The 27,528-nt window shown below is 41.1% G+C and overlaps 2 protein-coding genes and 1 long non-coding RNA gene across 6 annotated transcripts; 1 reads left to right on the forward strand and 2 right to left on the reverse strand.

The window, feature by feature from the left end:
• Positions 1-115: 115 nt before the first annotated feature.
• LOC131465383 (uncharacterized) lies at positions 116-11,467 on the reverse strand. 4 transcript variants are annotated; one of them, XR_009241306.1, is made up of 13 exons: positions 11,221-11,467; positions 10,790-10,991; positions 4,687-4,840; positions 4,130-4,370; positions 3,417-3,696; positions 3,079-3,333; positions 2,738-2,924; positions 2,407-2,649; positions 2,130-2,301; positions 1,916-2,031; positions 1,544-1,778; positions 759-864; positions 116-325 (listed from the first exon to the last, which is right to left on the reverse strand). XR_009241306.1 is itself a non-coding variant. In XM_058638004.1 (12 exons), the coding sequence occupies exons 1-11, from the start codon at positions 11,424-11,426 to the stop codon at positions 1,585-1,587; spliced, it is 2,250 nt and encodes a 749-aa protein (XP_058493987.1). In that variant the 5' UTR covers positions 11,427-11,467; the 3' UTR covers positions 116-325; positions 1,544-1,584. The 4 variants fall into 4 exon arrangements, 1 of the variants encoding a protein (XP_058493987.1); XR_009241308.1 differs by lacking the exons at positions 10,790-10,991; positions 11,221-11,467 and adding an exon at positions 8,591-9,010; XR_009241307.1 differs by lacking the exons at positions 10,790-10,991; positions 11,221-11,467 and adding an exon at positions 6,343-8,564.
• On the forward strand, positions 7,006-9,766 carry LOC131465385 (uncharacterized). The gene is made up of 2 exons (XR_009241309.1): positions 7,006-7,079; positions 8,561-9,766. It is a non-coding gene; the product is annotated as an uncharacterized LOC131465385 (long non-coding RNA).
• Positions 11,468-12,900: 1,433 nt separating the features above from the next.
• Positions 12,901-26,963, reverse strand: LOC131465995 (long-chain-fatty-acid--CoA ligase ACSBG2-like). The gene is made up of 14 exons (XM_058639024.1): positions 26,779-26,963; positions 23,390-23,504; positions 23,012-23,112; positions 22,043-22,314; positions 21,202-21,290; positions 19,998-20,118; positions 19,400-19,630; positions 18,606-18,782; positions 17,955-18,136; positions 16,917-17,159; positions 16,591-16,808; positions 16,040-16,179; positions 14,881-15,127; positions 12,901-14,530 (listed from the first exon to the last, which is right to left on the reverse strand). The coding sequence occupies exons 1-14, from the start codon at positions 26,945-26,947 to the stop codon at positions 14,412-14,414; spliced, it is 2,424 nt and encodes an 807-aa protein (XP_058495007.1). The 5' UTR covers positions 26,948-26,963; the 3' UTR covers positions 12,901-14,411.
• Between the last annotated feature and the right edge of the window lie 565 nt (positions 26,964-27,528).

Consider the following 27,528-nt stretch of genomic DNA (forward strand, 5'->3'; position numbering starts at 1 on the left):
CCTCAGAGCAGGGCCCCAAGCTGAATTTGATCCCCCCACACACACAGAGTGCCTGGTACTTGCCCATTATTTATACAAATGTAATGTGCACTAAATAAGCAATCTTTTACTCCAATGAAGTTATTTGTTTTTATTTCAACACTCAACATTATTTAAATATTAAACAAGTTAAAATGTTTGGGGGGAGAGTTCTCCACACCCAAGGAGCCACTTGGTTCACTTGTGAAAAAGGTCCTGGTCCCTCCATTAAGACAGAATTGTTTGAGGCGGACTGCATGTTGATCACTCCAACTGTCATGCGTCTGTCATCTTTTGGATTCCTGCTCTGTAAGAATATGCAAATAGAAAATGGGAGGAAATGGGTTTTATGTTTAGTGCATCAATGAAAGTGAATCCAACTTTATTTCAGTGTTCTATAAAGAAACAAGTGAATTAATTAATAGCTAGTTTTGTAGAAAGCTGCACAGTGTCAAATCATATTGGATTAATGAGAAGGCCATGTGCAGAACAGTTTTGTGGTTGTATTGTCATTCAGGCATGCTTGCTTCATTGCCTACAGATGTTTCCTGATGAATGGAATACACCAATATGGAGCACCACACATGAGATGATGATCCAGTTGTCTCTCTAGATGAAGATGGCAAGTTCAGAGCCTTTAAAGCCCCCTGTTTAGTCCAGGCCAGTATGTACATTTAGGGTATTTTCTATTTACATGATTACATATCATTCATTAAGAACTGTTTTGTGTCATAACTTACCTTCTTTTTTAAAGGAAGGTGCTGAGGCTCTAATCTCTAGCCCATCTCTAGGCTGAGGCAGGGAACTCACAGGATGAACAGTAAGTTGGAGGAAAGACACCGAAATCTGCACCAGGTAAAATGCAGGAGTGAAATGTAGACAGACATGAAAAAGACAAACACATGTCATGACCAATGTTGCACACCTTTGGTTGTTTTGTTTTTTTGCCTTCGTATTAGTATAAGGTTCAGAAAAGGGTAGTATAATGTAACGTGTTAATGATTTCCATTCTGAAATATTCTGTTCATGCCAATTGGTTAGATTATAAGGAGTGATATGGAGGTTGACATTTTTATTTACTTGCACACTAAACCTTAACTATTATCCGTGTTGTGTAGAGCCAAAAGGAGTTTTTTAACTGACAGCTGAGTTAAATCAAAGCGATGTTTGCATTAAAAGACAGTTTCTCTACAGCAGCAGAGGACAGGTGACGGAACGTTCACATATTTCAGCCTGATTTGTATACGAAGTTTAGTCCATCTTGTTTTGAGAAGCATTTAACCCACCATCCGCCCAAGTAACGCATTCACACACGAGATAGCGGGACTGAGCCAGGAGGAGAGAAAAGACAGGAAAAGCATGCCACAAATACACACAAGCCTGAAATGAAAGAAGTATCGTTCCAAATTAATGGTAAGAGTAAATGCACACCCCACGCTGCTAATATAGTGAAGAAGGTACATTTGTAGCCTTGGTTAAGAACAGATTAAGGGCCACAGTTGGCATGGTTTCATTAGTGACTTACATGTTGGCGGACAGTTGCTGTTGAGGAAAAGGATTGTGGGTTTAGGTGGGCGTCAAGTCATCATCTGAGCAGCCGAAAGTCGACACGTGGCCTGCAACAGCCTCTGCCGTCTCAGATTGCACAAACTGTGAGCACAGTAATCCAGGGAAAGCCACTTCTTTCAGCTCAGCCACAAATGGTGCAGGGTTGTGTATGACCTCGTTAAAAAGGAGGTTCATGAGCTCTGCAACATATTCTGAAAACAAGAAAGAAACATTTATTCAGTCAAATTCAACTTTACTAAAGTAGACTAAAGTGGTCTCATTGGCTGGCTAAATGTATGTGAAATTAGGCATATGGTGTTAAAGAGATGAAAGTTGAGAATGAACTCACCTGTGGACGCATGATCTTTTTTCTTGTCCTTGTCCTGAACCGTGTCCTCCCCAGCTGCAGTATTTGCTTGGGTTAGCATTGAATTTTCGTTGAAATGCAATGCAGCAAGGTAAAGCCTAAAATTAGAAGGATTTGTATGGGATTACATGAAAATCACTAGTTCAAAGTCCTCATTACTGCATCATATTGAAAACACAGTTGCTGTACAATTTACCTGCAGAGCATTTCTAAGTATGAGAAGGCCAGACTTTTTGGTGCGAATCTTGGAATCATGCTGCGGAACCCCTTTAAGACAGGAGTTTGGTAGAGAGGGCTCAGCCTTTTCACACAGCTAAGAACATGCTTGTTCATCAGCACTTTCTTCAGCTTGTAGGTAGGCTTTGTTGCTAAAGAGGAACAAAAAAAACATACTTGTTGATGAATACACTGTAGTGAGAGGTGTATTTACATAATTATGTGTAAATTACATATTGTCTTAATTAGAGGCATACCAGGCTTCAGCCACTTCCTTTTGTGAGTGGAAGGTGGGTGGAGGCACTTAGGGAAGAGTGGATTTTCGTGAATGTGCACATTCTGCATGTGGTTGAGTAGAGATGTCCACTTTGCCACGGTTTCCTCTTCACTGGATGAACTGGATGCTGACCAGTAGAGATGATTCTCAATGCTCTTTTGCCATGATTTGATCATGCGGCAGTCTTTCTCCTTGGAAATGGCATCCACCTTCTTGATTATGGCTGAGAGAAATTAAAACTCATAAGATTTTTTTATCTGCAGTATAGGGTTTGTTGTGTTACATTTCATTTATTTTCTAAATTGCCCTACCTTTACATAAACGCCACACGTCATAAAAGTGGTCAATGTCTGGTTTCTGCTCCTGGATTAATTGTTCAACCCAAGTGCGTCTGTCCGTCACCAGTGAAGTCACATTCACACCAGATCTTTCAAGTAATTCCAGACTCCGGATCAGCCCTTCCTTTTCCATGTGGACACTGCTTCCCACTAAATTGCTCTGTGGATCGTAAAAATAAATAATATTTCTTTTTAGTGTCGACCCTAAAGCAATCCAACTGAATAGTAACATGTACTGTGTATTATAAACCTTGTCAAGCTGTTTATTTTTCTCACCCATCATTAATACCATAAACTTTCGACAATCCATTTACCTGTACGAGTTGGATATCAACAACTTTGTTTGAGTTCAGATCCATCATGGAGTATGAGCCATACTTTGTGCAACGGCCTGGGATGTTGGCCCTAATGTCACCACCAAGAGTTACAGTTGGCCCCCGTTTCAGCTCTTGAAGTAGACTGGTTTGATGTGAACGCCATTTATGCAGCACGGATGGCAGAATGTAGTTGTCCACATGATTTTGATGCATCTTTCTGGAGAAGGTTCTCAGATGCATAGTATTGAGCACCTGTAACATAATAGAAAGTGCAAAATGAAAGTGTGTGGGGCAATGACAGCACAGTTTTAAATTAGGTCATACATTTTAAGTACCCTTTTGGTTTGAACAAAAGAAGATCCTGTGTAGAGGACAGCAGCTGACAGGTGCAGGTTTCCTGCTGGAGTGCTGCCCAGAAGTGGTTGACTCTTCCACTGCCTGGTGTATAGACATGTCTGATGGAGACACTTCTGTGTCACAGAAATGAATGTCCCTTTTGTGTATGATTGCACTGTGCAAACACTTGAGCATATGGGGCAGCGTTTAAAAAGCTCCAACAGGCAATCGTCATACACCAAGTACTTCACCATGTCTTGCGGTGGCTTGGTTGGTGCTCTGTTGACCACAGAATAAACCACAGTCAAAAGTGACTTCATGGAAAATAACAAAACAGGATCCTCACTAGGTTTGTTAGCACAATGTGCTGGAAACTAGACAGACACACTGGGTTGATGGTTGCCTCCTTCAGTCTCATGTTCACTTATCAAAGGAAGCAGCAACTCTGTTATTGTTGAAGTTTTACTATTATCACTACTTCGCTGATATATCAGATGGCATGTAACAAGTCAAGATGTGCTTACGGTGGCCTCTGCTGGATAAAATGAAAAACTGCTTAAGAAGGTTGGGGTTAGACACAAAGGTGTAATTTCAGCCCCCCCTTTACATTTCAAGTAAAGTGACAGCCATAATTGTCACATCTGCATATTCATGCATCACATTCCTATTTTGTGCCATCAAGAAGGATCTGTAAGAAACCAGGTTAACGTACTGTTCACTGGCAGTCTTCTCCAATTCAGACATACTGGGGAGTTGTGTGGGCTCATCAGGATCTACTAAGATGGTAGTGGTTACAGATTCTGGAAAAGATGGCAATTCCAAGAGAGGATGCTTTGCTGGTCGGTCATCAGGCGATACTGCTTTCCGCTTTACGGAAGTTGAAGATAGTGGAGGAGACGGAGTTATGATATTGCCCACAGCAATACTCCTTGTGGCCACAGTGGCTTGGCATCCTGGAAAATATGGGTTGTATGAGATGGGATTGTTCTTGAGGTCTGAAACAATATTTTTTTTTGCCACTTTGACAGATCAGTGAGCATTGCTATGGGTCTGCCACATCTGAAATGTATGTAGAACAGTAGTAGGTTACAGCAGGGATTTAAGAAAATAGTGTGTAGCCTTTATCCCATTTAAAAAATATATATTAAAAATATTGGCAAGTGTCATTGCCAGAATTGCCCATGTAAAGGGTGTTTTATATTGTGCATTCATAGAATATGTCAACACCAACATTTATACGGACAAAGTAAGAATGTGACCTCAGCGTACCTGCACTTCTATAGTTGGTTAATGTCAACTTAGACAGCTGTGTGGCCACAGATCTTTTCCCTGGGATGCGATCCGTCTGACATCCAACTTCGCAGGTGGCTTTCTGGATGCTGCGAGGCTGGCTTAGTGTCTCTCTTGTTGGTGGTTGAGATTGCTTTGTGAGAAAAGAGAACTATTTTAGTCTCCAAAAGTATCGAACAGTGAAGGCGATTCCTTTATTTTTGCTATCCACTGAACACGCTGTATCCAACATTGTATCTTCATCTGTCTTCAGTCAGAAACAAAAACCTTTATTTGCTGCCTTAAACTAACAATGTGGACGTTGTCTTTAATCACCAGCTTTTTGCGAAGACAAATGCGTGTGGGATATGTACTTGTACTGTAAATACTTATTGTGCATCAGAATTACTGCCTCTTTGAGCCTAACATGATAGCTGTTCTTTTAAGGACATTAACTCCCCAAACCTGGCTGTCCATCTCAACAGCAGTGTTTTTATATTTTATTGCAGGGAGGTTCATCACTGGTGAGGCACAGACTCCTCTTGAGTCAGATGTACAAATATACAAACCCAAAATAAAGGCTTATATTTCATTTGTAATTTTGACCTTAATTGAAACGTGGATATTTTGAAAACCCCTTTATTTTTGAGATGTAATCTTCCATTTTTGGTGAACAAATTTAAAATAGGTGTAATATTACACACTTTTCGGCGCAACACCCCTGCCCTCTGTGTACAGGAGCATGTGACGTGCACCTCTCAGCACTGCCCCCCATCAGTGCGGCACGGTACTTTCTGCCTCACCCTGTGCTTTTTCACTGCGTGCGCAATTATGGCCGATCAGAAAGACTAAACTGAGTCACACACATTTATTAAATATATTAGACAGAAGAAAATGTGCCAGATAAAGTCAGCAAACGTGTGTTCGTACCACTTCGCGAACTAGTTTAACTTGGAGAAATAGAGTATAATATGGGACCTTTAAAATAGTTCCCTGGTGTCCTAATGAAAATGTCTGTGACATGCTCTGGTCAAAATACCATAAGGATAAAGCACCATAGCAGTTCAATAACCCTGCCAAATATGCAATATGCAAATGAGACACAGGTAAACACCCCAACTTCTTCCAGGGGGTGTGTCGACACCGGCACGCTCACGCTACCATGACAACAGTTGAACGTGGGAGAACCGTGGCTGGTGGAGGAAACATTGCGGTTCAACCATATGTTTGAACCCGAGTCCGACCCTGAATAAGAGGAAGCTACGGACAATGCATTGAAAGCAAATAGTCTCATAATGTATGCCTTTGTATCCTTAGTGCCTACCAGCTACATCATAAAGTAACGTAGTTTGACACTATGTTTGTTAACTCGGAGGCTACGTCTCTGCTCGTTCAAGCAGCGCAACTCAGAAACATGAAACTTGAAAAGTATATGAACGTAAAGCCTATTTCCCCGGCCACAACAACACACCACAGTATCTTACAGAGTCGACCTCTTGCACCGACAAGGCATAAACTTTCAATGAGTCTCTAGTAACATAGCAGCAGGAAAGAACAAAGACGTCTCTGGTGCTCCGTTAGCTGACCGCAGTTAGCATTTGCTAGCGTTACACGAACAATTATAAACTAAGCATACGTTTTTCAAAGAATACTTACAGTTTGCTCCACTGCGGTCTGTCCACGAACAGTTGGTACTGATCCCCTTTTCAGATTCAATCTTCTGGTCAGTCCAGAATTGTATTGACCAAGGTTCAAAAAACAGTCTGATGGGAAGTGGTGCGAACACACGAACACACGTTTGCTGACTTTATTCGGCACATTTTCTTCATACATAAAATGCATCCACTGGACACGCAAATCCTCTGAGGCTGGAAGTTTGTGTAAAACACTGTGCTCCACTGTGCAGCCACGAACAGCACATTTGTCCCTCCGCGTTGACATAATACCGCTCTTCCTCCCTCGCCTGCACTCTGGCATTTTATAGGGACATGGTGGAGCTAAGGTGGAGCTCTCGAAGTAAACTTCCTGGTGGGATGGCAACATTCGCGGTAGCAAATATCTTGCCCATGGACTATTTCCGTCGCTCTGACTACGTCACCTTCTTCGTTGCTCTTATTGGTTGTAGCGCTATCCTATTGCGTGCAGGGGGAATTCGAAAGACAACCGCCCTGCCAAATGTGTGTGGCCAGACCAAACATCTTGATATAGGTCTGGTTTGCCTGGCTAGTTCTTGATGTTAGTAACATTAAGAACTAGCGGAGTAACATCATGTTACCCGGAGTCAACAGCGACGAGCGAGAAGCCAGTGACAGTGATCCAGCGGAACCGGACCCGCCCGCCTACCTGACCACATCCACGGGTAAACAACCGGTCGACACCGTTAGCGCATACAGGTACAAACTATGTTACAGCAGGATACAGTTCAGACATCGTTGGCAGAGGAAACAAACCGATCCTATATTATAACCTATATTTGATTAAATGTTACACTATAACGTCCATTAACCGGTTAGCCGAGGTTAACGCTGAGCTCCAGCTTAATAACTATGTAAACGTGATTGTTTCAAACAACGACTGCACGAACGATAAAGATTACTCATAAGCTGTGTTCCTGGGTCTCCTATATTCACTGAAGGATCACACATAGTTGGAACTGAGCCATATTTGAGGACTAACCGCTGACAATATCCATAAATAAACCGTGGCTTGTTTAAGAAGCAGTCCTCTGCGAAGTGCAGTGAACACAAACACTTACTTTGCTAAAGGCGAACTTGGATACAACTTGTATGTAATTGACCATCAAACGTTACTTAAACTAGATGCGTTATGATAAATGTGCTGCGTTACTGCCGACAACATATCAAACTGTATAACATGTAGTCAGAGACGAGTTTTCGTCAGTCACCTCTGGGCGCATGCGCTTAGATGACCCGCGCTGTTTATCTGGGACAATGTCGATGGTGAATACAGACGGAATTGCGGTTTCTGTCAGAGTGTTTTTTCTCACTCCAAAGATATTTGGTTCGAAGTCTTCCTGCTTGAAATGGCGACTGCAAATCCTCGGGGTTTGCAGTTTCCCCGTGTCAGTGTCCTCCCCAAACTTCGGGTGGTTTATAGCCCGCAGCCACTGTTTGCACCGCTCCGGCTCTCTAACCGGTAAATGGTGGAAACTTACAGTTGTTCCTTTCGATTGTCGAGATTTACATCCCATTACAATGCAAGTTAGCACCATATCGTTAGAAAACGCGAGTAGTTTACAAGTTGAATGTGCCAATGGATTCGTCACGGGAATGTTAATGTTTACACGGCTTGTGCTCCGACTACATTCTGGAAGCAGTGGGTGTGGCCTATGGCTGTATCAGGAGTGGGCTTGCTGGGCAGCGAGAGCAGTGCATTCTGGGAGTTGTCGTTCATCCATACATACATTTTTACTTTCTCGGCGAAGAAGACACTTGCTTCAAATATTATTTCACATTTCTACGATATAGATGACCCACTTTTAATAAACATTAATCTTTTCAGCGGTGAATTAGTCATTTTATATTGTTTTTATGTCATGCATTAACCCCTAGCATGAAATTTAGCTTGTATTTCCTTCCTCTTCTTATCTTGTGTTGTACCAACTATACATTTATCTGTAAGATTTGCTGGCAAACGTTTGTATCATGTGCAAGTTTGAAATAAATATTAAACAAATCTGATTTATTTATCTTTTTTTTTTCTTTGTTTGCTTTCACTACTGTTATTATGTATTGCCCTCATTATCCGCTGCATTTCTATATGGTTGGAGTATTTGTATTTTTATTATTTTTTTTAAAGAAAGAATTAGCACGTTCACTGGGTCTCCTTGTATTCCCCCTGATGCTGACCGGAGCCTGTGGCCCAAGCAGGCAAGGAAACTTACAGGCAATGGCGGACATGATGTCGGTGAGACATGGGGGTGACTGTCGGGACCGGAAAGATGATGTGAAGGGAGGGAGATAGTCGGCACCGCCCCGGGCAACAGTAATAACGGACTATCCGTGAATCCCAGCTGCCTCCGTTGGAAGTTGTCGAAGCAGTCTGGTGTGAAGTGGTCACTGCAGAGTCGAGTGTTGGTAGTGATCCGCAGCTCTCCGTCAACATGGCTCCTCACAAAATCTAACCACTTACCCTTCATTTCCTCCTCTTTGGGTATTTTAAATAACGTGGCAGAGCTCCTCTGTGTGTTTTTGCATCCAGGGAAGAGACATTTGCGGGACAGTGACATCTTAGCAAACCAAATGAGCCAAAGACGCAGAAAAACGGCGAGAACCGTGGCTACTTGGTTTCTTCCTCGACATGAGCAGCCAGTCTGCAGCCACGCCCCCGGAACGCCAGATGATATTTACAGCAGCAGCAGCAGCAGCTATGACGAGCCTTTTAAATATTTAATCACCAAGTTTGACTATCTGAAATCACTACATATATATCTGTGACGTTATTTTGACTAGTCATCAGTTTAGTATGAATTGTAGATATCTCTAATTCAATTCAACAACTCAAGTTCAAGATATCTACATTGTCATTATAGTTTCAGATAGAATAAAGTTGTACATCGAACTGTGACTAGTCATAATGACGTATGTGTGTATATATATATTTGTACATATCTGACACTGGAATTAGAGATATCTACATGTATAAGGCAAGCCTTTTTAACATTTAATCACGATGGTTGACTATCTGCAATTACTATTACAGATTTCATTGTGACTAGAGCGACTATTCATTTCATAATCGATTAATCTGTCGACTATTTGCTCAATCGAGTAATCGCTTGGTCCATAAAATGTCAGAAAATGTTGATCAGTGTTTGTCAACCCTGGAAATTATGTTCTCAAATGGAGTAAAGAAATGAAGAAAATATTCACATTTAAGAAGCTGAAACAATCAGAATTTTCATTTTAATCATGAAAAAAGCTTCAAATCAGAATAGTTGACGATTCATTTAGTAATCGTTTAATAATCGAGTAATTGTTTCCACTCTAATTGTGACTTGTATGAATTGTTGAAGATGTTTGTGATGTGGTTATTAATAAATGGATAGCTGATGGATGGATAGCTAGATATTTATTGATCCCCCATGGGGGAAATTCTCATTGTCCAGCAGCTCTTGATTGAACAGAAAGTCAAAAGATAAAAACCTTTAAAACATGTTTAACATAAGGATGGCAATGGGCAAGTAAACACAAAAAACAGAGACATAATAAAAAAAGCAGATACAAACTACAGTTTTAGATGTCTGCAATTCAGTTTTTAACTGGGCAAAATTACGTCACTTTTTTTTCATTAACATGTATGGTGTTTGTCATCTACAATTCAGTTGTGAATATCCGCAACTTAACTGAAGATATCTCTACAGTTTGTTTGGAACTGGGACAATAATAATAACAGATGTCAAAGCTGAAACAATTAATAAACAAATAATCAAAATAGTAAATATTGTATAAAATATAAAACAACTGGCAGAAGGGATCTGTTCAGGTGATCATATATACATAAATACACACATACAGCAAATGTGAACGTTTTCTGGTTCCTTTGCTCCATATTAGGGCTGCAACTAACAATGGATTGGTCCATAATATGTCAAAAAAATGTTGATCAGTGTTTCTCAAAACCTGTGAATGATGATGTTCTCGAATGTCTTGTTTTGTCCACAAACGACCACAATTATTTTGGATTGTGGAAAGAACACATCCTACGTTTCTGGGTTTTAATAATTTTACAGACCAAACAAGTACTCCATTAATCGAGAACATAATCAACAGATCAATCATACATAGAGCTGAAACAATTACTTGATTAATCGATTACTAAATTAATTGGTTTGAAGCTTTTCATGATTAAAACAAATGTGAATATTTTCTCAGTTTCTTTGCTAAATATAACAAATAAATCATGAAAAGTGAATCATTTTGGTTTGTGGACAAAACAAGACATTTGGGAACATCATCATTTCCACATTTTCTGACATTTTATGACTCAATTAATTGTGAAAGTAATCGACAGAATAATCGATTATGAAAATAATTGTTAGTTGCAGACCTTCTGTGTGGTGTGGTCAGAAATGGAGTCTTACCTCTGGGTCGCTGTGTTCAGATGACCCAGTGATGACGGTGAATATTGACGGAATCGCGGTATCCGTCAGAGTGACTTTCTTCATTTCCCCCTTAAAATGGAGACTACAAACACTCTTGTTTTTCAGCTTCTCCTGATCGGTGTCCTCTCCACACTTCGGATGGTTGATAGCCCGCAGCCACTGTTTGCACCTCTCCTCACATCTATAGGGAAATTATGAAAACTCACTGCTTGTCCAGTTAATTTAGTTCTACATCCCGGCACAGAGAAATTTTTCACCATTTCGAGACGGGACGGGTCCCCCCACTCACGAGATGGGACGGGTGTTTACAAATCTCGCGCTCTGACTACACTCAGAAAAATGGGTGTGGTCTACTTATTCAAAATGACAACGTGATGCAGAAAAACAACAAACGCGTAAAGTGAACCCACCTGTCCAGTAGAAACAGCGCCACAATGGCGTCACTTTGCAGCCCTCTCTGGTCTTTCAGTTGTCGCCAGCGTTCAAACGCAGCAGCACCGATGTTCACTCTGGTCTTGGATCGCTCCGCGTCAGCATTTTTCTTGGCAGTAGCTTTCTCAAAAAACGTCTTTCGTTTGCGACTGGCACCTGTTGTTGGCGGCATCTTTTCTGCCATAACGTTGCTGCAACTGTCTCGTCGGATTTTTTTTGGTGCAGAATCTATCCTAGTGTCCTCTGAGCATGCGCGATTAGTGCAAGAAGAGGGGTACGCGCATGGGGGGGCAGATGGCAGTTTGATTGATGCGTCACGATCCCATTAATTGGTTCATAAGACAGTGTTTGTCTATTGTTGTGACTTAGATGAAGATTAGATCACATTTTATAATCAATTTATGCAAAGGGTTCACATACTTTTTCTTGCAACTGTATCTCTCACAGAACACTCGCAAGCTGTAACAGCGGTAGGTGACGCTGCGACAGATGACAGACAGGTAGTCAGACTTTTATCAGAAATATATGAGAATTATTATTATTATTAGGCGCAATTTAAGATTACAAAAGTCTTGTGTAAAGTATCTACAAAGGGTAAAAGTACAAGTATCCAGAGGTGGAAAGAGTACTGAAATATTGGTACTCAAAAAAGTTAGTTTGTTGTACTCACAGTAAACGTTACTTTACACCAACCTTACTAACAAGGTTGGTTTTCTTTCTTGTGTCGTGCAAAAAGGACAAGGGGACACAAATTACACATGAATTGTTTTTTGTAAAGGCAAACCTTTACAAATTAAAGTGCTGACAACATAAAATGTAAACACATAATGTGTCAGTCAAAATGGGTCAAAGGTCACAAATGTCACTCACTCAGGGACCGTAATTAGCGCCACGTTACCTATCCCCATCATTCTCTGCCATAGTTTCTGGTGTGTGATTTTTATTTGTTTTTTTATTCAGGCCAACATTTTTTTTACTCAGTAACGGATGTGATTTAAGACGTAGCGAAGTACAGTACTTCCAAAGAAATCATGCTTAAGTAAAAAATGACTTGAAAGTACACATACACAGGTACACTTGAGGTATATGATACTTAAGAATCAAAAGTAATTTTCTGATATAAAAAGTAAAAGTATTAAAAAAGGTGTGTAATTAGGATTGAGCTATGGTGGCTCAGTGGTACGGTGAGTTGTCTTTCAACTGGAAGGTTGTAGGTTCATTTCCTTGCTCTGCTAGTCTGTGTCCTCGAGCCAGACAAACATGGGGCTAATGTTGCAGCGTGTAAATGGGTATGAAAGATGTAAGATTAGAAAAGCAATGTATAAAAACAGACCATTACCAGCTCTTCTTCTTCTGATTTCATTTGGTGGTAACGAGTAACAAAGATAGTTAAAGGAAATGTAGTGGTGTAAAAGTTGCTAGAAATATAGAGTAAAGATAGGTGAATTTTGTACATAGGTACAGTAACGGAATACTTTGTTACATTACAACACAGGATTTTTAAGCAATGCAGTAAAAAATGCTCCTGAAAATGAACTCCTACCTTTAATTAATTTTCTCAACCAATTGAATGGAATTGGATATTTTATGTTATGTCTGACAATCTCTAACAAACACTGCATGTTAGGACACACAACCTTAAATGATTCACACAAAAATTAAATGAACAGATGAATGTTTTTTTTTTAATCAAAGTGTATTGTACTGATCACACAAACATTCACATTTCTGTTGACCGTATACAGAAACAGCCCTGCTTCACTTCTCCAGAGCAGTGCCATACATACATACATACATACACACACACCTTCATTTTTCAACCCTGATCATTTTAACAAAACGGGCTCTTTAGGGTCAGGCAAATCCAGTTTAGTCAAGGCTCCTGTGACTTCTCTCTAGTCCTTCAAAGTTGTTTTAAGTACGCTTTGTTAAAGGCAGTCAATCTAGTTCAACCTCTAATTTATGTGTGCCGCTTAGCAGCAGGAGAGTCACTCGCCCAGAAAAACAGAATCACCGTCATGTCCTTATTCCACTTCATAAATGTACCACCATCACATGTCTTGCATTTTTACCCTGAACTTCAATTGCTTTGAGATTCAACCTCTCAACTCGCCCTTAAGTGTTATCCATCAGGCTGCTACTAATATCTGTTGTATGTTTACAGTCACATCATATGTTAGTCAGAGACATTTGAACATCTATACATTTGATGCAATAAATATGGCAATAGACCAACGAGGGCAGAATAATGCAGCTGATACAGCATATTTACTTATTTTTTTTCCATTAACCAATCACTAATTTATGTACATCGTCCTTCTCGGTTTCATGTAATCAAAGGAAAAAACAAAAACATAATTACTTTGCTGAAATATAAACTAAAATATAAAAAAAATGAAAGACAAAAACAAGAATGCAGATATTTAGGCAAAGGTATTTACATTTCACAAAACCCAGAAGCAGTTCTACACATACATACTGTTCAGGACCAGGCATAGTGTAAGATGTAACGGAACACATTTTTTTTGGACTATACAACTGAACAAAAAGAAAAAGCAGTTCCTTAAATGGTGTCTGTTTTTACAGCATGAAAAACAGAACTTGGATTTGTAGTTACATTTACCCGACAAAGACGAGAGGGAGCGACACCGAGTACATGCGAAAGGCCAGTAAATATTTGATATCATTGCAGAATCAAAAATAAAGTTTATTACATAAATGTTTCTTAACTTGAAGCCGTTTCGTCCCACATACACTTTGGCAAACTCAAAAATAAATAAATATGTTCAAAAATACAAATGACAAAGTTTGCATCAAGTATCGCAACACAGTAAACTCTTCGTACATTCAGCTGCCACCACTTCACCGGTCAGACTTTGCTGCTCAAACCTCGAGCAAAACAAATAAATAGTTGAATTCAGCTTATTTGAATCTTCAAAATCATAAAGCTATTGTAAAAAATGGCTTTGTCTTCATTCTTTGTACATGACCCACAAATGTAAACCGAGGCATAAACGACCAAAACTTAAGGCAATGAAAACATATTACACAAAAAAAAGAGTGTGTGGGGGGGGGGGGGGGAGAGAACATGACAGAAGGTATAGGAATGAGGTGGAGTGTATCCTTGTTGACATACAGTCTGGATGTTGATGCAGGTGCAGGAGCAGCTCTATTTGGAAGGCAGCGGGTTGTCGGGAGTCGTCGGAGTCGTCAGCTCCTTGTAAAAGTTCTCAATCTGCTCCTTGTGCATCGTCATTACCACCGGACGCTTCAGCTTCATAGTGGGGCCTGAGGAATGAGCAAAGAATTCATGCTATTAAACCAACTCCTTTAAGCAACAGGGCTGCTGCACCACTTTACCTTTAAGGATAAAATGTGAGTAACCATCAAAAGTCATTTGTATTCTTCTTCTTGTAACATGAATAACATTTAACCCAGTAACTACAGAAATCACAATCTTATGTATCAATTCATCTGAAGTTTAATTAGCAGATTCCAGCTGTAATCTTCTTAAACTGAAAGTACAATTTTAGATATCTAAAAAAACAAAACAATGAAATAATTAGTTTTATTCCGACGCCAAAACTGAATTTGGCACAATTCTACTCTAAAGGTCATGGAATTCCCGTCCCACTCACCCAGTTCTCCCCCAACCACGGAGAAGTCCCGATTCAGCACAATCCACTTCTGGATGCGCTGAGCGTTGGAGGCTGCCCTCTCATTGACTCTGTTGATTCCCTCCTGAATAGCGGCGTTTACTGCTTTGTCTTGGCCACTTGCAATCTCAGAAACCCGTGTGGCATTGCTGCCTAACCGCCTGCAGAACTCCACAGCCTCTGGAGACAGCTCATCCTCTGGCTCGCCTGTGACAGCATTGACCTGGCACTGGAGAGACAAAAAAAGAAATAAATACAAAGGTTTTCATTTTATCAATAACATTTTCTTATCATGCAGTGTAAAGGCTTCAGAGTGGAACCTCTATCACCAACCTGTGGATTTCTGAGGTATTACCACTACACGCTCAGTCTCTAAGTGCCCCTACACACTCTGATTTCTGATGCATGTTGCTGCAGTACTTTCCATCTCTGTCTCTTAAAGCAGAACTATGCAGCATTTTTATCCTAATTTAACAACTTCAGAGTCATTGTGCTGGTTATATGGCTTGTTGCCAGGCGATTGGGGGCTGTCTGTAAGCAGAAAACCAGCCTCATAAGATCAGGGTCGCCATCCCAGATCTTCAGGTCTCACAAGAAATGTGAATTGTTTCACAGCACGAAACACACACACCCTTAGCCAGATATCGGCTATAAGATCAAGGCAGCGATAGCGTTATTTAAGACGTTCATCATGACAGAAGCATGGATGGACCTGGCTCCACGGCTTGTGTTCGCCTGTTTCGTTGAAAACAAACACACATGGCCAGGAGAGGGGAAGGGAGCATCAGCGGGGACAGTGAGGACAAAGCAGTAGATGATGGATGTTTACAGTGGCGCTGGTAAAATATGTACTCTGAAACTGTAGGGGGAGCTCTGTAGTGAAAAGGGCAAAAAAGTGACCAGACTTGCAAAGTTCTGCTTTAATATAGCACTACTTGTCCAGACTACATCCAGGAAACTTGATTGGAGCTGTGTGGTTAAGGAAACAGCAGTGATTGCAGGCAGTTGTTGTAATTTATTGCAACCGACTCGTTTTACTGTGTAATATTAGTACTTGCTCCACAGTGCTCTACTTCATCTCCCTCCAAGATGTAAGTGGACAAACACACATCTGGTCAAACCACGTCCAGAAAGTCTTTACCTTAACGGTGAGCAGCATAGACAGAAACTTCCTCTTGTCTCCAATCAGCATGGCGTTGCTAATCAGTGGCACAGCTTCTTTGACCGCATCCTCGATGGGAACAGGCGGGATGTTCTCTCCCCCCGCTGTGATGATCAACTCTGAAAATCAAACACAGACACAAAACGTTGACTAACAGACAAGTTTCAAGATCACAAGTAAAGGAAACTGTCCAGTAAATGATTTATGGTCTGGTACAAATACTCTTGTCTATCCATCCATCTATTTTCTACTACTACCACTTTATCATCCACCTGTTGGGGGTACACCCTGGACAGGTCACCAGTCCATCACAGGGACACATATAGAGACAAACAACCATTCACTCTCACACTCACACTTACACTTACGGTCAATTTAGAGTGTCCAATTTATATTTCATGTTTTTGGACTTTGGGAGGAAACCGGAGAACCCGGAGAAAACCCCCACACGGGGAGAACATGCAAACTGGAATAAAGAACAACAATAATAATAATGATAATAATAATAATAATAATAATAGTAGTAATACCTTTAATTCTTCCAGTGATGTAAAGGAACTTATTCTCGTCCTGTTTGCCCAGGTCACCCGAGTGCAGCCAGCCTTCGGCATCCAGAGCCTCCTCTGTCTTCTCGGGCATGTTGAGGTAACCCATGAAGACGTGGCGTCCCCAGAAGCAGATCTCACCGTTTCCCTCTTCATCTGGGTTGTGCAGCTTTGTCTTGCACCCTGGGAGCTCAACGCCACAGCTGCACGACAAAAAGGTGTGTTAAAAACAAAAAATCACCATTTTCAAGCACATTTCTGAATCACCACTGAATTTTGTCAACACTGGGCTGTAGATTATAAAAATATACCTAGTGAGTCTGTAGGCATCAGGGAGGGAGATGGTGTGAGGTCCAGTGGTCTCACTCATGCCATACAGCTCATACAGTGGAATATCCAGACTGAGGAAGAACTCCAGGGTGTCTTTGGTGATGGGTGCGGCGCCTGTGTAGCACTTTTTGCAGCGTTCCAAGCCCAGAGCCTTACGCACCTTTTTGAATACGAGCTTTTTGGCGACACGATAGGTAAGAGGAGTCTGGCTGACGGCTCCATTTCTGAAGAGACACAAAGTGTTTGCGTGTCAAGACTCAAATCAGGTTCAAAGAGATCTTACATCCATTAGTATATTCTCACAAATCAAAAAATGGCATGGATACAATTTGAATGGTCCTATATTTTCTGATAATGTCTCCTACAATTTCCACAATTTCTACAATGTACAATTTGCAACTAAATATAAACGGAAAAAGAAAAATTATTAAGTATCATCGTCATATTCAATAAAAAATATATTAGGAAGAGAAAGTTTAAACAGATCAGTATCTATTAAAAGGTCCAGAGTGTAACATTTAGAAGGATTAATAGACAGAAATTGAATATATTGTTTTTTTATAGCCTGAATGGACACAGTTTTGAATCAGAAGCTTACTACATTAACATAGACGAACCACATGCTTTCTGGTATGCCAAGGCCACCGTAGTTCTCTGAACCGCTTGAATAAGGGAGAAGTCCTCAGTTTGTTACAGTCTACAATCTCGCATTTAGATTTCCCCCAATTCTTACACACTGTACCTTTGTAACTTTAACAAAATAAGTATTTGTGACTATACACTTCCATACAGATCTGCATCCTATGGATTGAGTTGCAGGTTTGAAGATTTCAGCTTTTGTGACACTCTTAGATGACATTTGTTCGAGTTGTTTTGAACTCTGAATTTCTCTGAAATCTTTTCACAACCTGCAGCTGAATATCAGATCATTTCTTGGAAATTTTAAAGGAAAGATTCAAAGAAGTTGGAAGGGAAAAAACATAGTTTCAGTAAAATAATTTAACATAACATGCACATACTGGTTCATCTTGGTGAGATTAGTCTGCAGTCCGACATCTTTGGCCCACGCAGCCACTTTCCTGCGCACAGTCGAAGACTTAGCTCCCACAGATTTCATCTTCTCTTGCATCTTTTCCCAGACACGAGGGACGCCCATGAAGACAGTAGGATGCACCTCCTTCAAGGTGTTTACCAAAGAGCCCTGATTAAGACAAATTAAAATATCATTACTACCGGCAACTCTTGCGCTCTCTCTCTCATTCCAAATTCAACACATTGATTGAACCTAATCTACATAGTTTAGAATAAATACATTATCTTTGGAAATAAGTAAATTATTGTTTGTCAAAGTTAAAGCCAGATGATAAAGGTACAACATGCAACTTGTGTGCATTCAAATTAATAAAAACTATTAGATCTATTTTTATATTACATGGAGCTGCAGACTTAAATTATTAAACTTGTTTCTATCTAGTGAAAACTGTAATTCTCAATTAACTGTGGTCACTGGATGTTGACTGCTTGGCAAATGTAGTTGTAGACAGTTATGACATTTTATGCCAAATAATGCCAGAAAAATACTGATTTCTTATTCAAATGCACCCAACAAAGTGACCGCTCAGTGCGTGTTCTGCGCGTGCGCCATACACAAACCATAAATGCCGCCTTACCTTGAGGGCATCTGGCTGAGCGAAGTAGGTCGCCCCTCCGACCTTCATGGTCGACCAGATGTCCACCATCTGAGCAGCGATGTGGCTCAGCGGCAGGTAGCTCACCACCACCTCCTGAGCCTCAGGGGCCTCTGTCAGTTTCACGTGAATGCTGATGGCGAGTGCAGTCCATGTCAGCTGAAGGGGGAAAAAAATAGTAGCGTCAAACCCAAAATGAACAAGCAGTGGTGGCATTAGTAATAGCATCAATACATTCTTACTCCGTAAGTTCTGCATTTAAAATCCCACTCACAGTACACAAGTATTAACAACCAAATTAAAGCAGCAGCCTTGGGAGCATTCTAATGCTGATCTTTGCATCTCTGTCTGTCGCTGTATTTGTAATTGGTGCCACACTTGAGCCAGCGTTACATTGCTTAGCTTTCAGGGTCAGTGAATCACTGTGGAATCCCACACTACATCACTTGATGTGTAGTGTTGACCACAATGAACATTTTCCTGAAGCAGTGCGGTCTCCGATCGGCTTTTAGCTCCGTTACGCTGCCCTGGTTTCTGATTGGCTGAGGCTGCATGAGTCCTGGCTCACTTAATTAGACTGGTGTCTGCTGCGTGACTAGAGAGGGAGGGGTCTGTGTGTTTCAGCAGGCCACGTCTTTTCAAATTTCACACTTGCGACTGCCGATCACAAGCCAGTTCGGGGTGATTAGCCCGTGTCTTGCAGAAATCTGTAAATCATGAAGCGTGAACTAGGCTGTCAAGTCTAATCCTCGGAGAAGAAAACTCTTGTTCCTTACATTGTCATGGCACAGCATGACTCCTTTGGGCTGGCCCGTGGTTCCTGAGGTGTAGATTAGAGTGCAGCATTGGTTTGGTTTCTGGCTGGAGATGATCGCGTCAAGGGGAGCGTCGGGCTCATGACGCCCCAGCTCCATAAACTCTGCCCACGAGTACAGATTTGGTCTCTTCTCTTTAAGTGCATCTTTGTACTGGATAATGGCTTTCAAGTGTGGAAGCTTGTCTTCAACCTGTGAACATATGGCATACAATCATAAAATATATACTACAGGGGTAACATCAACAACATTACTGGTGTTATTTAACTTCCTACACTACTGGCTATGGATACAGTATTTGATGGCATTTGACATTTTTGCATTTGTGTGTAGAGACAGTGAAAAGAAGACAGGGGGGGAAGAGTGAGCGTAGAGGGGAGAGCAGCTGCCTCACCAATGTTAGGAAAAACATGTTCTCTTACGCTGACTTAAGGTGGGGCAAGGATTGTATTACTCCTCAATTAGTGCAGTTGTTTACTGTCGCATTGTTGAATTGCAAAAATGATCGGATCACAGTTCTCATCGGGATTTCATTTTAAATAACTTCTGTTGGTCTCACCTGTAGGATTTTCTGCAGCTGTTTGTGGTTCTCCACCACAATAATGTTGGCCTTGCAGTTTTCTGCTACATACTGGCAGGCCTCAGGAGAGTTGGTGGTATAGATGCCTACAGCAAATCCACTGCAACAGATAAAAGAGTCAAAGTCAACAGATTGTTTCTTTTACAGTTCCAGTGAGGTGATGCTCTTGCCCTGTGGTATCCTGCTTTGTCTTATATGTAGAGAGCTAGCACGGTACAGTGTGTTTCATTTCTGTTAACAGGAAGTCCACAGCAACTAGTACAACTACTGTATGTAGCATCCACTTCCAATGAGAAATAAAGTAGGAAAGACTTGAATCCGTTTGGGGTCCGTCTTGCTAGAAACATGATCTACATCAAATGTGAGTCCACTTTCAAAGTTAAGAGTTTCTGCTACTGTTGGCAATTAACATCATCTGTAATTTAACACACCAGGACCAGTTTAACAAGGTGACAACAGCATAAAGGCATTCTTTACCGTCATGTGTCAGAAGGTGTGGGAGAATTCACACAGTATCAATACTTGTTAAGCTCCAAGTTATTATGAGAAATGACACGGACAGACTGCAACAGGAGTATGTTCCCCTCAATGTATTCAGGTTGTCAGCCTTCAATGAACCGATGTGAACTGAAGATGTTTTATGATGTAAGCAGCACAGCTGCAGCAAATCTGTCCCCGACCAATAATGAGGTTTTTAATTTGCTGAAGCGTTATGGTTTCTCTGAGTCGTTTGGTCCCACTAAAGCACTGCTTTAGTTTCATTTTGTCTGAGGCCATTCCCACTGAACATTGATGCAATCACAGAAACAGAGAGGCTTGTGATTACAGTTATGTGATCTATGCCGAGTTTCATCTGTGGTGGAGGAAGTAGCCCAAACCATAATTAGGTAAAAAAATAAACACATCAGTGTTGAAGTCCCAAACAGAGCTTGATTACAGGAACTTTCTTTCAACGTCCTATTCAGCATAGGGCTATAATCAATCAAGAGTAAGTCATCTATCACTCAATCTAAAGTGAAGAGGATACGTGCAGGAGTGGATGACACCAGAGGGACGTGCTTCATAAAACTCACATTTCAAGTCAAGGGTTGCTTCAGCCTGACATGTAAACAAACGAACACACACTGAAAGCTCATGATTGAGAAATATCATGCACTCAGACGTGAAGGTGAAACTGACTCACCCTGCAAAAATGGCTCCAATATCAGCCATGAACCACTCAGGCGAGTTGAAGCCCAGGATGCCAACGCCATGGTAGCGCTCCAAACCAAGCTGTAAAAAAATAAACACACCTTTTTCAATACAAACAAAATCACGACAAGTTATTATAATTATAATAATAATAATAATAATAATAATAATAATAATAATAATAATAATAATAATATTGTCCTCTACATCCAATGACAGCATTCAATTTCTAACTCCTCATTAAGCCAGGATCATTACATTTCTTGTATATGTTTTTATACACTCAAAGAGATCCGTTTGACCAGAGCTCAGTGTTGTCTCAGGCACATTGCCATGGCAGCTGTTAACAATGGATCCAGATACTTGGGCAAATTATGTTGTCTTTAATAGGATTGAGAATGTATTATGACAAAGCCAGGGTTACATCTCCAACAGACCTTTGTATAATTTCTGCAAGCGTGAAACTCTAAAGAAAGCTTTAGTAATGTGGGCTTAGTGTAGAAACCTTTTTAGCTTATAGCACGCAAAGGCTACAAGTTCATGCCCACAAGTCAGCTTCATTCGTTTGTGTTGTGATTGTGTCACACTCGCGCACATTCTTACATGACACTGGCTGAGTTTCTGTGCTGACGTTGAGTTCCACAATGAACAATAACATTCTCTGTTCCCAGGCTGAGGCCCTGACCTGAGCTACATCAAATTCTGGCTGACATTTCAGTCAGATTCCTTTTCATATTCCTTTTGCACGTGGTGTCTCATCGAGCAACACTGTGAGGCAAATCTGCAGATGTTTTAAGCAGTAAATGACAGATCAGTAGCAGAAAAAAGTTTACCTTAAGGAAGCTCTTAGCGGCAATGCGGCAATTCTGGTAGTAATCTCTGTAGTTAAGGCTCTTCTGCTGCTCGCCTTCCTTCCAGCCCAGAGCTGTGACGTCGCCAAAGCGCTGCACAGCTGAGGTGAACATCTGGTGGATAGTTAGTGGAGTTTCAGCAGCAACTCCAGAGTCACCCATCCTCAGTTTCACCTCTGCATCACCCTGTGATGTCCAAAGGCCGGGGTCTGCTGCTGCCGGAACCGACAGGGAGTTTGGGCGCTGGGTGTTCACTGGAATAGACGAAGAGACAAAAAAATATCAGTCAGACAAATTAGAAAAGGTTTGCCAGAAAGCTTCAGGGGTCGACAGGTCGACCTTCATCAACCAACCTGGTCTTTGTCGCAGTCTTGAGGATACAGACTATACTAACCAGGACCAATAAGCAAATGAGCAAGTCTAATCTGAGCACCTGGAAGCAGAGTCAGGTGATTGTCACAGTGGTGTATTTCCTTCACTTATTAGCTATAGGAAACTGGAATTGCTTTAGTTAATTTGAAGATGCCCCCCCCCCCCATGTGAGGTGAAATGATTACCTATTTAATGGTGTTACGGCTTCAATGACTTGATAAAGAAATTATTCAAGAATTCAGTCTTATGTCATAATGCAAGATGAGCGATTAAAATGGAAATATATGATGGCGTAAGTGTGTGTGAGGACTTTTCCCTCAGTGAGTAAAGCAGGAAGGAATGTCAAAGTAGACTTTAAAGGCAGGAAAAGGAAAATCGAAATTTGTTCTGCCCAGGAATGTGGAATTTGACCAACTTCCACAGGAAAGTCATCACGATCACCAGTGCCGAGTTCAGCAGCTGAAGCCAACACGGTAAACTGGATCTAACGTAAGAGCCTGATAGTTGTGTCAGCACTGCATATTCCTAATCATAAATCTATCATAATCAATTCACACACTCCATCCCTTCAGCTCTCACCTGTTTGTGTGTTTGAGGCCTGTTCAGCAGAGACCTCTGTCATCTTAGTACTGCTGGCAGCTTCATTATGGGCAGCAATATCCTCTTCCTCTGAAGAATCACTACAGAAGTGGAAGACAATCACGTCAATTAACAGGAAATAACCAGGAGGCAAAAAAAAAACCCTGAGCCTAAACAAATATGGGAATAGAGTGAGTCTGACAGCACATATTAGGCCCTCATCTCAAATTGACATCATGTAAACATATTTTAATTTTTTAAGTAACTCATTGACCATCTTCTGACTGCTCAGATTATTCTTCAGACTCTCTGTTTAGACACTAAATCCATGTGCAACCAGTGTCCAGGCTTTTTTTTTTTGTCTTTGTGAGGACATACTTGGCTGTATCCACATTTCCGTCCAGAGAGGCAGCGCAGGACGACTCCAGGAAGCCGTCGGCTCTGGGAGGATCCATGATTACCACAGCTTCAGTGGTGGGTTCACACACGGTCACTGAAAAGAGGACATGAGACCGTCTGATAGTTAGATTTGACAAGAACACCAACTGTATCAGAAGCAAGAATAACAGCAAGAAGAACAATACCAGTGACTGAACAAGGATTCTGATATATTTTTTGCACTTCTAATGCAAGTACGTGAAATGAATTTCATTATCAACTAATAAAATTCCCAGAGCACAGAGCTGGAGGTGGCAGAGTTGAAGATGAGATTTTTGCTGGGAGTGACCAGGATTAGAAATATTGGAGGGACAGCTCAGGTTGAATAGTTTGGAGATAAAGTAAGAGAGGCGAGGTTGAGGTGGTTTGGTCACATGCAGGAGGAGGAATAGTGATTATATTGGACAAAGAATGTTGAAGATGAAGTTGGGGGGCAGGAGAAAAAGAAGAAGACCACAAAGAAGGTTCATGGACGTTGGGAAGGATGACATTTAGGACAGGTTAGTGTAACAGACGGGGACACATAGAGGCAGATGATCTGCTGTGGAAGACCCCTAAGGGAGAAGAAGAAACCCCACAAACGAAAGAAAGATTGTTGATTGTGAGACAAGTAACAGGAACATGTGACAGCCAGCCACATGCATTTCTCACTCAAATCACACCCGAGTGATTTTGGCCTCAGGTCAGTTAGTTTGAGGTGACGTTTACACATCCATTCCCGGGAAACAAGCTCTTAAGATAGAAGAGGTACAGTGTGCAAACACATGAACAATAATTACAGGGAACAATACAGTATGCTCACTATGTTGAGCTAGATTTCGCTTATCATCAACCTTTATGGCTAACATCATGAGATGTTAAGCAAATATTGTCTTTGCCTAAACCACATCTGTTCCTTTTACAAAATTTGGTTGTAGAGCCACAGTTTGAGGGAAAACAAATGGAGCCCTGTTTTCAACATGGAACTTACACTGATAACACTGTCTTTCCATAAATAATGGACTATTAAATTAATGGAAACTATCAGGCCTTTAGCTGGATTGAAATAGCATGCATTTCTGAAATTCTGCAGAATCCGCAGCCATCATTAACAAGCACGTCACATGGCATCATCACAAACAAAAATCAATTTGTCTTCAGTCATGTGGCGAGCAACCAACTGACCCTGAGAAGACTTCAGCTCTTTGCTATTTACAGCAGCCAAGCAAGACAGATGTCCCAGGGTGATCTCACATGCAAGGGTGCCATTTTATTTCACCTCGTCTTCCCAGTGCAGCTGCAGATTCCTAAAGAGGGCAGGAGCCGATCATTGTGGTTTTTACGAGCTGTATTCAGTGGAAGATGTGTTCAAGGTGATGGAAGCAGACAAACGAGTAGTGAGCTCCGGTTAGAAGGCACAAACTAATCCTCCCATTTCTTTTCCACTTGATTTCTACTAGTGATTAATGTTCATCTTGCTCTTACGCACATCTCATCACATGGATGTTATCACATTTAGATCCGACATAATATCACGAGTATGTGAGTGGCAGTGATAAACAATAACTCACAACGTGGTTAATCACTGTTGCTGAAGTCTGGACGGGTCATTCACCCACTGGCTAAAAATAACACATCAGGATGTTGTGATACACTATCACTTTCCAAATTATGTCTCATCCAGTGCTGAGGGTTATGGGGTATCATGCATGCGTGCTTCCACCTCATGTGAAACTCCTATGAAAAGCAAAACCAAGGTTTCTTGGAAACCGAGACAAACAATTGTTTTCACTATCCTCCTGATTTGATTATTATTTGTAAAAGGCAGTTGCAGTTCAGTGCAAATGTTTTATTTACAGGACAAAACACAAAACAAAGTGTGTTAACTGTGTCAGACAATTGACTGTTAGTTGTCAATTAGTTTTTTCTTATCAATAAATATATAGTATGTCACATCTCTGGCCCTGCGATGGACTGACGGCCTGTCCAAAGACAATTTTCCACCTCGGTGGACAATAAAGATTTATTCTATTTCACCAGCTGGAATTGGCTTCATGTTATTCACGTGGAGGATAAAGTCTTAATTAAGTGTAACATCTCTGTGGTGCTACAACCAAAACAATCATTTTGAGCATCAATGAATGGCTCAGTTTAGCCACTGAGAAGAAGCAAATCATCTAATCACATGTGGAAACAGAATATATAGACTGTTTACATTACCATCGATTAATCAATTAGGAAATATTGTCACCTTTTAGCTCCATTCAGATATTCCTTTAAGCCTGAAGAGATGAGGGGCATTTCTTACATTTTTTTTCCTTGTGTTTCCTTGTCATGTGACAACACAATGATAGATTTAGCACACTGCACACTGGTTTTCATTATTGCAATCAGGAGAGGATTATGAAAGTGGAGCAAAAAGAGAAACAGATGGAAACACAGCATTTAAACCATTTTATGCTTCATCACGGATTAGTATCACAATAGCCAGAAGGGTCACGACCTCATACTCATTGAAAAACAATGGGGACTCTCCCAAAACTTATGTTTGTGGGGATTAATCCCCACTGAAACCACAAGACCCCACCCCTTCTTTCAGTTCTGTCTCACTGGTCTCATGATGTGTCCAAGGCAACACCGGCCTGTTCCACTGCACTGCCTGAGCATAATGTTGTCACCAGAAACACCAGTGACATTAACCTATAAAGTTAAATCAATGTAATCCATCAACATTCTTCTGCATAATCTGCATCGTCACCCAGTATCCTGCATCTGAACATCACCCAAAGGACTGATTTTAAGCCTCAGCATCCTCACTGTTCATTTACCAAAAACACGTTTGGAATTCAACATTTAATATAATGCTTTTCGATCGAATTCTGTGGAATGTTACTGTTACGTTTATTTTTGTTTTTCCTTAATTGATCAAATGTTCGATCGATCATCTGGCAAATGTGTCTGCTGCATGGTTGGGTTACACCCAAACCAACCAGCTCTTCACATGAAAATCAAGAAAAATAATGATCTAAAACGTTATATCTCACATGAAATCGACAATATTGTGAAAGTGTGTGTGGGGGGTGGGAATCATTATCAAGCAGGGCTTATTCGCGGAGTGTCAGGATCTGGTTTTAACCCGGAGTGATAGTAAATACAGATTGTGACACAAAACCAGAGAGAAATGGCCGATTTTTAATATATACATTATGAGAGAGGCGTTGAAGTGAGCGGTTTTTTAGATTATGATCAAACCTGATAAACATAAGTGCCCGTTGACAGATGAGACTCGCTATCACTACAGCTCACATACATGAAATAAGAATGTAAATATGGAGCTGAAAAATACTCACACTGCATCTCTGTGGGAACAACTTCTGTGCCCTTTTTTCCTCTATAAATGGTCCACTTTATGTAGTTCCACGTCCAGTAAAATATTACCGCAGTAGCTTGAATTAGCCTGTAAACACAGTGTGTACACGCGGCCTGCCTGCTGCTCTTACTACTCGGACTGCATATCATTCATTTATCCAACGGCTGCCGGCTGCTCGGTTTCTCCCTCCCCCCTGAAAAAGCCCCACCCTGACTTCCTCTTTCTTCCGGACAAACCCCCCTCTCTCTCGAACACGGTGACGTATCGTGATTGGTTGAAACTGCTCACGCCACACGACCACTTTCCTTATAAGGTCACGCGAGTCAAAATGGTGGGGGGGGGGGGGGGGTACGTGGCTGTGATGATACTCGCATGTAAAGTCAGCTAAAATGGTTTATCCCTCCGTCCGTGTGAAACTGCTGCGGATCCTAAAACATGCATCGAGTATTTCGAGTATTTCGAGTTCCCCAGTGCCAGGTGTTGAAATGTTTGAGCCGCAGCAGTACAAGGCACATGTTAGAATACATTCAAGGAGAATAATACTCCCCTGCAAAAGAAATGTGTGAAAGGAATAGTTTTGTTTGTTTTATCAACACTGAACCTGTCTGGTCAAGGTCACCCAGTGTCTGTGTGACACTGACATTTTTGTCTTGGTCCATGTGGACCCTAACCAAACAAACTTGCTCACACCCAATTTCAATTTTATCTATATATATATATATTCATATAT

This window comes from Solea solea, chromosome 9, assembly GCF_958295425.1.
Source record: "Solea solea chromosome 9, fSolSol10.1, whole genome shotgun sequence".
Classification (NCBI taxonomy): domain Eukaryota; kingdom Metazoa; phylum Chordata; class Actinopteri; order Pleuronectiformes; family Soleidae; genus Solea; species Solea solea.